Genomic DNA, 12,662 nt, shown 5'->3' on the forward strand with positions numbered 1-12,662 from the left:
CGGCAACCTTTCTACGTTTCCAAGCCAGCTAATTCTCCTGGGGTTGATAAATTTCTAGCTCATCCAGTCCCTTGTTTTTCTTTAAACGCCAGATGCTTTGTTCGCAGACTGGATCAAAAAGCGCCTCAATATCTTCCGCTCGAAGATTCCGTTGGTCCATTGTTTTAAGAGTCTATGTTCTAACGCTGTAGCAAACTAAGGGCCTAGTGAGTGATTTATACATTTTTAATTGTTTGCGTTTAAAGAGCAGGGTTGATTTCATCAAGTACTCAAGGCCATACACATACTATTCATTATTCTTTTAACAATCTCATCACTGACCTTATTTTCTGAGTTAATTTCAGTGCTGAGGTATGTAAAATGATTAAGAGATTCAAAGGTGTAATTGTTGTATTAAAGATTAAGCGGCCTTCTTGCTTCGGAAGTTAATACTCGTTTTCCATTCGTTATCACGAGCCTAACATTATACTTTCATGGTCCACCTTACCGAGTACTTCACTTTGCTCTTTTTCTTTTCTTACCCACATTACAATATCATCTGCGTAATCAAAAAGCTGATATGAACGGCGTTCCTAAGTACCATTTGGATCAATGCATCCGATAGCTTTATGCAGCATTGAAATAAAAAGTATTGCTAAAAAATCATTTTCTTATCTTTTCCTTAAAGAAGTATCTTTCTGCTTATGCGGTTATCTATTAAACACTAACCTCAGTTTGGAACGGAGTCATTTTTATCAACCCGATCAAAGGCTTTCTTGAAGTCGATATACGTCATTGAATTTATAATCTATTTTTTTTTCTGTTACTGTTTTCAGCAACTTTTTTCTGTTGTTATTAAAAACATCGTTCTCCTAATTGTTCGTTATTCCTTCCTATCACATTATTTTCATTTGGCGTTATTCATTTAAGACACTACTTTTAATTTATTTTTCCTAAATTTGACAAAAAAAAAATGCTAATAAACTAATGATTTGATTAATCAGAAAATATTCCTACAGATGAATTAATATAATTTTTATTTTGTGTGTTTCACGACTTTCCATCTGTACATTGCAAAATGATTCACTCAGTATAATATTCGCGCCATGTGATAATCTGATAATTAGGCCACTCCTTTATGCATAGTGTTATTATTATCATATTGAATTAACTTTAACCCCCCCTTCCTCAATATTCTTTAAGTGCCAGCCCATGAAAGTTGGAGTTGATCACATTCCTTCCACGCCCAAAGCCCAGAGGAACCTTCTTTCGGTGAGAATCGAACCTGCATGTTCTAAAATGCGGTGCTTCAACTCATTCAAACAATAAACATTGTTACATTAGATAGTTATATAAAATAAATACCTTGTTTATACCAGCATAATTTAAAAGATTAAATCTCATTTAGCATTCAAATCCAACCGAATAACTTATCGATTGGCACTTTTACAACTTGAAGCCTTAAATGTATCGCATACTTAAGTTAAATGAGTTCCAATACCATGAAAACCGACCGATTAGGCGTAAAATTTACAACCTGGTTTATGATTCGGCTTGCTGTTGGAACAACTATTGGGAAAGATAGGATCTATCCTATTCCGAGAATGAGCTTTTTCCACCAGGAAGAAGGCTAGTTGTTGACCTCGTGTTTCGATCAGCTTTTAAAATATTACATCTAATCATAATAACTTATTAATATCAATTGATTTATTTATTTTTTATTCGTATATAAACATACCTTATTTATAAATTAATGGTTTGCTCAGTAAAAATTTGTTGAGGATTCAACAATCCCAGAAATTTCTTTAATTCATTATTTCTTTGAAATTATCACACTTCTTAGAGCATTATAACACATTTTTCATACGTTATCGATGAGTTATTCATTCCTCATTTTTTATTGGAGTAACTTGAAGACCCTAAAGTAAGACCCTACAAACGCCCCAATATTTGGTTTTGTCTCCCTCCTTCCCCAGCTCCAAAAAAGGGTTTAGAAATTACGTTTTATAACAGTACTTCGCATAATATGAATGAAATTTCGATCACTAATATTGATAAGGAAGTATTTTTTTTTTTTTTTTAACCAATGGTTATATTTGAAATGATTTTATCATTCACAATAGATAAAGTGATAGTGATGGAGATAACCGTAATGTTTATTTCTACCCTTTGAAGGATCAGGTTTCTACTTAACAGAGGCTAGGTGTGCGCAAGAGGAGGGTTCTCTTGGCATTAGAGTCGATCCACGGCTGATAGAACAGAAAAAAATTTTACAACATATTCTTGCTGGAATTAGAACCTTACCCAATAGCCTGTCTCACTTTTTATCTATCATGAGCTATAATAAATATTGTTAACAGTTTTTTTATTATACGAAAAAAATGTTTACTGATATTTGTTTTAAATTTGGATTGTAATACTTCTCTTTTTCGTTTTATTTGTAAATACATAATAATTGTCTTTGTTTTTGTACTAAAGAAAAATATTAATAATAACTTTCTTATGTGCATATATTAAAATATTCTTAAATGCTAGAAGGTAAGATGGAATTTATTAAACTAATAATTACTCGATACAAAATTTTAAAAAATGAAATAAATTACATATTTCAAACATGAATACGGATATTTTTTATTTTAAGAACTTCACTAATGATTTCCAAGTTATAAAATTTGTTTTTAGATAATTGACCAATTCACAACAAATTTTAAAGTAAACCAGTCTTTAAAAGAACATAAAGTAGATCAAGATGTTTCCAAAAACTTTCTCAACTGTAGTACTCAACCATTGGCAAAGATTTTTCTTGGTCCACTTTTCTGTCCACTGAGTGGAAGAGAAAGGATCTTGATGACAGTGAATTATAGACTCTATAAGTGATTATTGTGATTCTTTAGCAGTAAGCCGTCATTTTTATACCTGTCGCCTAAACCGAATTTTAAGCTACTTTCTTAACTGGATTCAGAGAATTCGCCATAAACAAGCAAGTTTCCTTAAAGACTTTCTCTGATCCTCTGATATTGAATGTAACAACTACTATCTCTTCCAGACCTCACGTTGGAGCGGGTACTCGTATTTTAGAAAATGTCCTGAGCAATCTTGGAAATCGAATCATATTTCTAAATTATGGATACTATTGAAATCTTTCCTTATCATTTCTTCTGTGTTGCAATACAATTTTTTCTTTTATTTATTGTGACCGGATTGGAACGGAATATTTTTGGTATGAGAAAATTAATATACTATTAAAGTTGCGTCACTATATTACTAGTAATATTTTTTATCATAGTTATAATTCTTTCTAGAGGATGAATTTATTAGAATAACAATGCTTTTGTATAAATTTAGTAAAAAAATCTTAAAAACGTGTTATAACGGAAACCTCATAATTTGTATTTATACGGTCGAGGTGGTTGTGTAAGATCTACTCTTCCGGGAGATTTCCCCTCCACCAAGACCTAGGAGGTGGCAAGGCACTGTTCCCTTGGTCGACGTGCTCGCCGGGAAGGGGTTTAGTCACTGTCTAAACCCTATCATTCATCATTAGAAGAGAGGTCCCTTCCCACTCGTGACAACGCAGACGGCGAGTAGGCGCCACAGTGCTCCCCTGCACACAGCGGATCCCAGAACCTACCTTAAAATGCCCTTCAGGGGCATGTATACATATGATGTTTAAAATGATAAAATTGATAGAAGGGTAAGAAAAAAAAAAGTGTAAGATCTAACCCCAATTGATAATGTTATGTACTATTGACCAGCAAGCCTACGTGTTCAAGATAGGTAAGGCAGTTGATTAGGAGATAAATAGATATGATGAGGCTTACGGATCCCAATCTTAAGGTCCCTAAGGATGGTAACCTCATCCAACAGGGTACTATTCCTGTAAGTACGAAGGAGGAATGCAAGCCCAGTGTGTAGCCAGCCGCTGGGTCCTGCTGGAAGGTAACTTCGTTCTACCGGGTACTATTCCTGTAGATATGAAAGGGTATGTAAGGCCGGAGGGTAGTCAGTCGCCGGGTCCTACGAAAGGTTAAAAGGTTAAAGTAAGAAGAGAGTGCCAGAGAAATAAAAGTCAATATACATTTCCAAGAATATAGTACTATAATGTATTGATCCTCTATGCATATTGTTATCCTCTGCCTCCTAAAGAGGTGTTTCTCGTGAAGCGAGATTTAACACCGATACCTGACAATTTTGGTCTAGTCTAGTCTCTGGGCTATTAAACACCATCGAGAGGTACTATATGTAAGGCTTATTTTTTATTATTTAATAGGTACTGCTTTCAGTAGATCAGCAGATTCTATCGGAATCTTTATTAATTCAAATGATACATTTATATATTATATTACATTTATATTTATATATTACAATGTCTTACATAGTTGTAACATGTTACAATTAAGGCATTTACAATGAATAGTACAAACATTAATACACGGCGTTTGCTTGTTGCGAGTAGTAGTTCCCGCGCTAGTTGTTAGGTTGCGTCATGCCGGACAATAGTGTTTTAGGCGGCTATAGAAGTTACAGTTTAGACCAGTAGGTAGCGGTATCTCTACAACACAATTCATTTGAATTTTTTAATTAGTTACATTGATTATTCTATTTCTAACCATTTTTAATATACCTATAAAGGTTTCTACTGATGCTATACTGGGAAACAATATATTAGTAATTGTTAATATCCAATAGATTCCCTCTTGAGCAGCAAACAGCCTTTGTTGACTCAAGTAGGACCTGCTTCTCAATTCTAGCACCCAACTGCAGACCCATGTGTATAATATTGTTGCTTAAATTACTAAACTATATAACTCCAACTTTCTAAATTACAAATCGAAACAAATAAAAATTAAAATTAATAGAGATTCAACATTCATGATTATTTTATTCACGTGGACCATCTTTGGAGTGAAAAAGTTACCAAAGGATGGTGTAATCGAAGAAGCATATGGTTCTAGACTCTTCTGTGAGGATACCTAAGTTATCTGGACTAGGAATTTCTATTTCTTAGAGGAAATAGGTCTTGATGTAGATAAATTCAATTTGCACTACAGGACTGACAAGAAAATTGTTTTTTAGCAATTCACAAAGCTTTGATGCCAAAAAAAAACTGGCAATATAGAAGTATTGCAATGAGTGTGATCAATGGAGTTGCAGCCTTCATGTGAAAGATAGACAAAATATAAAAAAATATTTTTTTAAATTAGTTTCTTGGATTTTTAAAAAATTTATTATATGAATAATATTTATTCAGTTTGGATATCATTAGACAGCTTCATTCATCATTTGTTTATTACCTCATTGTAGTTGACATAAGAAGCTTTTAATATCCAGCACCATGCTCATCTCCTTAATTCTTTTCTCCATTATTGGGAACAAGTGTTCATCACCTGGATATTATATCATGAGAAAAGATTCAACCTTACTGAGCACTTAAATACTGCTTAGTATTAATTATAGTTCCAAAAACTTATTAATTGACTTAAGGTAAGCTAATAAAAAAAGAATGATGATGTGAAATGGTATCCAACTAGAATTTAAAAAAGTTACTTAAAAAGTCTTCCTACTACCTAATGCATGTGTATATGATGATATCTTACTTTTAATAATACATACTATCATGATTATACTGTAGTAGTCTTCATTCTTATTAAAAAGAGTTTTTTTTTTCAGATGCTATGGATCTCCCAGTTTGGGTAAATGGAGAACAACTGTGGATCAAAGGTGTTGAAAAAAAAACCACTTGTGATGACATCGTCAAGGTCTTACTAGGACAAGAATATGAGGAATATTCACTTTATGAAAAGTGGAAAGGAGTGGAAAGAAAGCTTCGAGGTGTTTCCAAAGTTTGGAAAATTTGGAAAGAATGGGGAGATGCTCAAGATGAAGTCAAATTAACCCTTAAAAGAGCACAGGAACGAGATGGAAGGGAAAGTCCTCGACTTAAGTCTAGAAGTAGGCACAGAAAATCTGAGCATGGGCACAGGAGGTCTAACTCAAAGCCTCAGAGCATAGAATTGTTACTAAAACTGATCTTAATTCAAGGAGAAACAATACAGAATCAGTTAAAGAAGTTGAAAGAAAAAGAAGAAGAAATACGTCAAATTGAAGAAGACAAACACAAAGAAAGAGTAAATGTGTTAGGTTCTAATTACCTTTTGGACTCTTACTTTGAAAAAGAGACTGACAGTGGCATGGTAACAGAATACCCAAGTGAAAACACTCCTCCTGAAGAAGAAAAGGAATATGATCCTAACATTAAAACCAAACTAGAACTTTGGGAGAAAATAGCTAAACTGAATCGAAAGATAGAGAAAGAAGAGGAAACTTTGGTGAAACTATTTGTAGCTCTAAGAGAGTTTGGAGAAAATGAAGTGATAAAGGAGTTAAAACGTCTTAGAATTGAATCAGACCGCTTTACTAAAGAATTAGAATCAAACAAAGAAAACTTAGTAGTGATTGAAAACACATTAAGTGAGCGGAAAAGGTATCTACAGAATTTATATACTGAACTTGAGGAAAGTGAACAAGAGACAGTAAGACTTCTTGAAATAATCCAGTCTTATTCTTGTGTGCCTCAGAATATTTCATGTTGGATAAATGAGGAAAATGGGAGGGATTGTATTCTCGATGCAATTGTCTAGTTATAATAAAATTAATAAAATAATTAAGTTAATTATTTTCAATGGCACAACATGAACTTTTTAGTAATGGTTCATATCCTTTTTGTTGACTGGTTCATGATAACCTCATTTATTTTTTTAAACAATATCATTGGAAGATATAAATTCCATGTTAATTGCTTGGCTTGCTCTATTGTATTGCCTTGTTATATATAATTTATTGAAATTTCTTTTAACTTGCATCTGTGATTTTACATAGTGTAAAAATTCTTATTTAAGATCCCATAAGTCAATTATAATAATTATAACATTGAAAATTTTAATTTAATTCAATATAGCAATTACTTTACTTGTAAAATTCTCTGTTACCTTGTAATCGGACATCATTAAGAAATGATATATTTATTTTTTATAAATTATTTTCTATTAATTTATTATAAATGTTAATATGACATGGCCCTACAAAATATTATGTAATTATTTGATTTATTTTATTGTATTACATGTTATATTACATTTAATGATTAGGTTATCTTAAATTTGTATTTAATTGTTTAGTCACTCATCATTAATTTAACACATTTTTCATTTGTAATTAAATAATTTATTTATCCTTTATGATTGTTTGTTGTATATAAACTTTTCAAATTATTAAATTAAAATTTGAAATATCTTTGTCTTGTATACAAAAGTTGATGTGAATGATTTTATCATAACAGCTGCTTACAGTTCTTAACTAATTCAGGCATTTTAATGTAATAAAGTAAGTAAGCTTTGAATGATGAAAACTATGTTACCAAATTGTTCCTCAATTTTCCTCAATAATTTTTTCAATTAATTTCATTGAGGAATAAAAATATTAAAATATAGGACTTTTTTATATGTGATGTATTAGTTTATAAGATTGTTATAGCCAACAACAAAATTATTAGTTCATTCAAAACTAAATATTTGGCTGATTTGGTGTGTGTTGTCTTTTTAAAACATTTCATAACTGATAATAAGACTTTGCAACTTTTTCTGTCTTATTAAATGATAAGAATCTGCTGTTGAAAAAAATTTTATAATAATTATTTATTGCTGCAATATTTATGGATAAAGATTTGAATATATTTATCAATTTCATCAAATTACTTATTTTTACTAAGCATACAATAATATTTACTTTAATAATTCAATTTTATGAAAAAATTATAATCATATATATATATATATATATATATTTCTTTATAGCACATTCCACTCTTTGATTGGAAACTTATGTTAGCAATTAAATGTTAATTAATATATTATAATTTAAACAACTTTTAATTACTAAACAATTGGAATGGTATAAATAATGATTCATACAATTAAAATTAATCGTAACTGACAATTGTTTAAAACCTAATTATTGTTTATAGCATAATTATAAAACTTTTCAATCATTTATGTCAGTATTGTATACCAAGAAAATCCAAATACAGTTTCTATTGTGTGAAAATAATTTGGATACATAGGGAAGTAAATAGAAATATCTTAATATTTACAAAAACATAGATTTTTGCAAAATATTGTTAATATATAAATATACATACATGCATTTTATTTTGCTTTATCTGGATACTAAAACCAAAATAACAAATATTGCCTAATATTTTTATTTCAATCAGAATTCAAATGAATGTTATCTTTTGAAAATAAAGAATTTCTACAACATTGATTAAGTAAAGGTATGATCTCTACTCTAAAAAGCAATTTAGAAGCTACTCATTGGCTTCCATTGAAAATATTTCAGAAAGTAAATTATCTTTTTTCTACAATAGTGCAGAAGTTAACAAAATTTGGGTCGTATAATAGCATGTTACCTATATATGTATTACCATGTCAGTATAGTTAAAATTTATTTTAATGATTCTTATAAAAAGATGTTAACAAAAAAATTATAATAAAAATAAAATTTAATATTATAATAATAAAAAAAACATAAAAATTGTTTTAAGTTGACTTATTTGTATACTTTACTGACTAATAAACTTGATTTTGCATGTATATTGCACACTTTAAAATACTTATTTCACATTACATAAGGAAAAATATTTATTTCCTCCTAGCATGTGAACAAGAATTAAATAATCATAATTAAATGGGTAAGTGGTCATATAGGAAAGATATTATCTAAACAAAATAAAAGATCAAAAATTGATTGAATCAAAGGATAGCAGAAGGTAAAATAAAAGACTAAATTGTCAATAATTGTTATAAACTGGTAAAACAAAATAATAGAGTGAACTATAACTTTTCAACAAATTTCTACTTTTATACTACTTAGTCAGCTAATATAATCTATAAAATAATCATATTTCTTTTTAACTTGTCTTTTTTTAAATATATTTTTATTAAAATGTATCCAATTGATGTAAAATAATTTCTATCTAAATTACATTCGCTAAAATATGTTTGTTAACTTTAACGTTTGAGGAATAATCTTCAATATTTGAAAAAGTGTTATATGTTAGTTTCTGTCAGGTATAAATATTAATAAAATTTTGATTTTTGATTGTTTGATTTAACATTTAAAAGATGTACTTATTTTATGATACCTTGAAAAAACTAAATATATTAACAAACATGTTAAAAACTTATCTAAAAATACAATAATTTTTCACTAAGTATGATGTGGTCTATTAACATATATTTCTATATGTCCTATCATTTTCAAAAATAAGTTTTATATTTTTCTATCTCATATCTTATCATATACTTCTATATCATAATACCTTTAATTGTATGTTTAATGTCTTGTGAATATGTTGAGAATTAAAAGATAGGAATTATTATAGAAATTAGTAAATTAGTCAAATCTGTTACTGTAGTTTGTTGTTAATTGAATGAAATAATAGAATAAATTATTACCTATTTTCTGGCATTTTATAAAGAGAAAAATTACTTAGAAATTTAAAGTAATTCTTAAGCTATTAATTGTTTGTTTTTAATAACACTGATACCAAATATATGTAAAATTATAGAGGTCTAATATACGTAATCTGTAGATAAAAAGCACTAGAAGGAAATATTTTCATCCAAAAGTAAATTGAGTTTGATAAATGGTTATGCATCATGTTCTGTTGTTATTCTATACATTTTAGTACCTAATTAATTATATAATTTAAATATATATATATACATATACATTATATACCACCATTTTTGCTAAATATTTATCATTTAACCAATTTCCCCCTCCTTATACTGCAATGTTGCACATAAATCAAAACATACACACAATAACTGGTATATTGGGCTAGGGTGACCAAGGGCGGGTGATATTGAAAATTCCAACCAAGTAAACATGGTATAAATTTTCATATGTATAAAAACACACAGGTAGTCCCAGTATATACAAAATCACCCTTTCTTTTCGATCTTTTTGAGGGTATTATTGATTTTCTAACCTTCTCCAGAGCACCCAAATCTGAAATTTCAAATGAAATGGGGCACTTTTTTTTTTAAGGATGCTCATATTAAATAAAATTTGAAAACAAATTCATATTAGGGACTTTTTTTAATCAAACCAGGGTGAATCGCCAAAACCCTTCAACAATTTTCTATTGTTGTTGACAACTTATGTACAAATGATGCGGAAAATCTAAAAACCCTAAGGAGCAAAATTGTTTCAGAATTCCATTTAGCATAACAATCTGTCATAAAAATTCAGTCATTTTGAAACTGAGGCTTCATCATCATGATACCCAATTTCCTTAGTGGAATCATGATGATGAATAATATGAGCAAATTGGATTCTAAAAGGATTTCATTATGTACATTTATTTTTTCGATTTTTCTCACCATTTGTACATAAATTGTCAAAAAACATCAAAATTGTTTGTGGACTTTTGACACTTAATCCCTTCAGGACATGTCGGATCAATAAATTGTCTAATATAAATTTATCTTAAAATCTGATTTTCTATCAGAGTCTATAAAAAAACAAAAAAAAAAAAAATTCCTCAGGAAATTTGAAAGTTAGGTGCGCTGGCGAAGTGGAGAAGGTTAGAAAATTTGCAGTACCCACAAAAGATAGACAACATGTCAATGTGATAACCCAATTAAAAAAATTGCATAGATTAGGGGGATGAACATGTATATTGGGATGCCCTGAGAACATAATTATAAGCATTATTATGTAATGCAAATATTTTAAGGATATATACACCATACCTAGGTGTTTCATTTTTGTTTTAACCCTTCATCATTTGTGAAGTCTCTGCCCTGAGAAACTGAATTTTGATTGATCTACTGTTTTCATCTTTTGATATAGACCAGTTGTTCCCCACTCATAGAAGTCTGGGGACCCCTAAGCCGGCAACTGAATCACAGTCCAGATCACCCCAAGTCCTTTTTTGGGGAAAAGGAAGGTTCTACCATGAAAAATAAGTTAAAAGAGCATTTTGTGGAAATTTTATATTGCTTTAGCTTTTAAAGTCTTCCAAGGAACATTTTAACATCAGGTAAGGTAGATAATAAAACAGTTTTAACAGTAATTCCTCCCAAAATATATGCTGCAGTACAACTTGTGGACCAACCCTGAGGTTCTCGCTGACCATTGGTTGGGATATAAACCTTATGGTGAACTTGGTTTCTTATGATTTTGGATGCATAAAGATAAGTCTAATTTGATAAATTCACTTCTTCAGTACTTTTTTCTCAATATGTGATTTTAAAACTCCTTGGTATTTATTGTTATGAGCAGTATATATAAGTAAATTAATACCATATTTTTAAAATAATTTATATGGCTACTGACTAAGGTCTTTTTTTTAGTTTGTTTATAATTTTATAATTATAATTATAATTAGTTTCCCTAAAGTGACTATTTTCTTCACATAAAGTACCTTGAAAACAAACCATTAAACATTCTTCTTATTAATATAATCATGGTGATTCTATATATTCTATATGAAATAAATCCTTAAATAATTGAAGTTTATGTTTTTGTGAGATTTAAACAGAAAGAAAATGTTGACTATTCATTGGAATGGGACCCTTAAAAGGTAGGTAGTAAGAATTAGAAGTATTTTTGCTTCAAAGAGTTGTTTTCTTACCTTTGTTTAAATTTATTTAACAGTTTAAAAGACCCAGATTATTGGGTAATATTCTCTTTATTTTACTGTATTTCGTTTGTTTTTTTTTTTTTTAATTCTTTATTTTCTCTATAAAAGTAGAAGGAAGAAATGGAGAGCTTTAGATCAAAATGCATTTTGTCTATTTGAAATGAAATGAAATGAAATGAAAAAATGAAATGAAAAAATAACTTTATTCTGGGACATATGTCCCCTAAGAATAATTACAAGGTTCATATAGTGAGATTTTTATCTGGCGAGCGTTTACAAATTTTCAGATAGTAGAATGAAATTACATTGGTATATTGGCTTTACTACTGTTTATAATGTTAATAAATAACTGCCTATTTATTTGATTACAAAGATGTGGAGGTTTGGTTATTCAATAAATGAAGGAATAGGTGTAGTTTAAAGGAGAGAGTGGACGAGGACTGGCGAATGGAGATGGGAAGAGAATTCCAGAGGGAGGTTGCACGTATGATGAAGGATTTGCTAAAGAAGGAGGTTCTATAGGAGGGCATATATAAATCATTCGGACGGGATCTGGTGTTTAATGAGTGGATGGATGAACGAAGAGTGAGGAGATCTATGATATAGGTAGGTTTTTTGATGTTAAGAACTTGGAATAGAAAAACACCAAGGAGGCATTGCCTTCGGGAGGTTGGATAGAGCCACTTCAACTCGGAATACCAGCGGGAGACTTGAGAGTGCCTAGGGAACCCAAAGATAAATCTTACAAAACAATTCATGAGTCTCTTCAGTCTCAACTCTAGTCTTGCAGATAGCCCTCCGTACACCAAGGATCCGTAGAATTCTGATTTTATCTGATTTTCCGTATTTCTGACAAAATTGATTTTGGTCGGACAAAAACTCAATTAAAATGAAAGCATTTTTCAGTTAACAATAGACTTAAAATAAAATCATTTATGAGAAGTAATATGAACCAAAACATTTCAGACTT

General features: G+C 29.8%; 1 protein-coding gene across 1 annotated transcript; it reads left to right on the forward strand.

Annotated features, from left to right (window-relative positions):
• Nucleotides 1–5,647: 5,647 nt before the first annotated feature.
• LOC106689507 (ras association domain-containing protein 10-like) lies at nt 5,648–7,755 on the forward strand (the record flags this gene model as incomplete). The annotated part of the gene is given in 1 exon segment (XM_014434490.3): nt 5,648–7,755. A coding segment is annotated over 1 exon segment (966 nt). The 3' UTR covers nt 6,621–7,755.
• Nucleotides 7,756–12,662: the final 4,907 nt, after the last annotated feature.

The sequence above is a fragment of the Halyomorpha halys genome, unplaced genomic scaffold, assembly GCF_000696795.3.
Source record: "Halyomorpha halys isolate HHAL.00 unplaced genomic scaffold, Hhal_1.1 Scaffold1384.1, whole genome shotgun sequence".
NCBI classification, from domain to species: domain Eukaryota; kingdom Metazoa; phylum Arthropoda; class Insecta; order Hemiptera; family Pentatomidae; genus Halyomorpha; species Halyomorpha halys.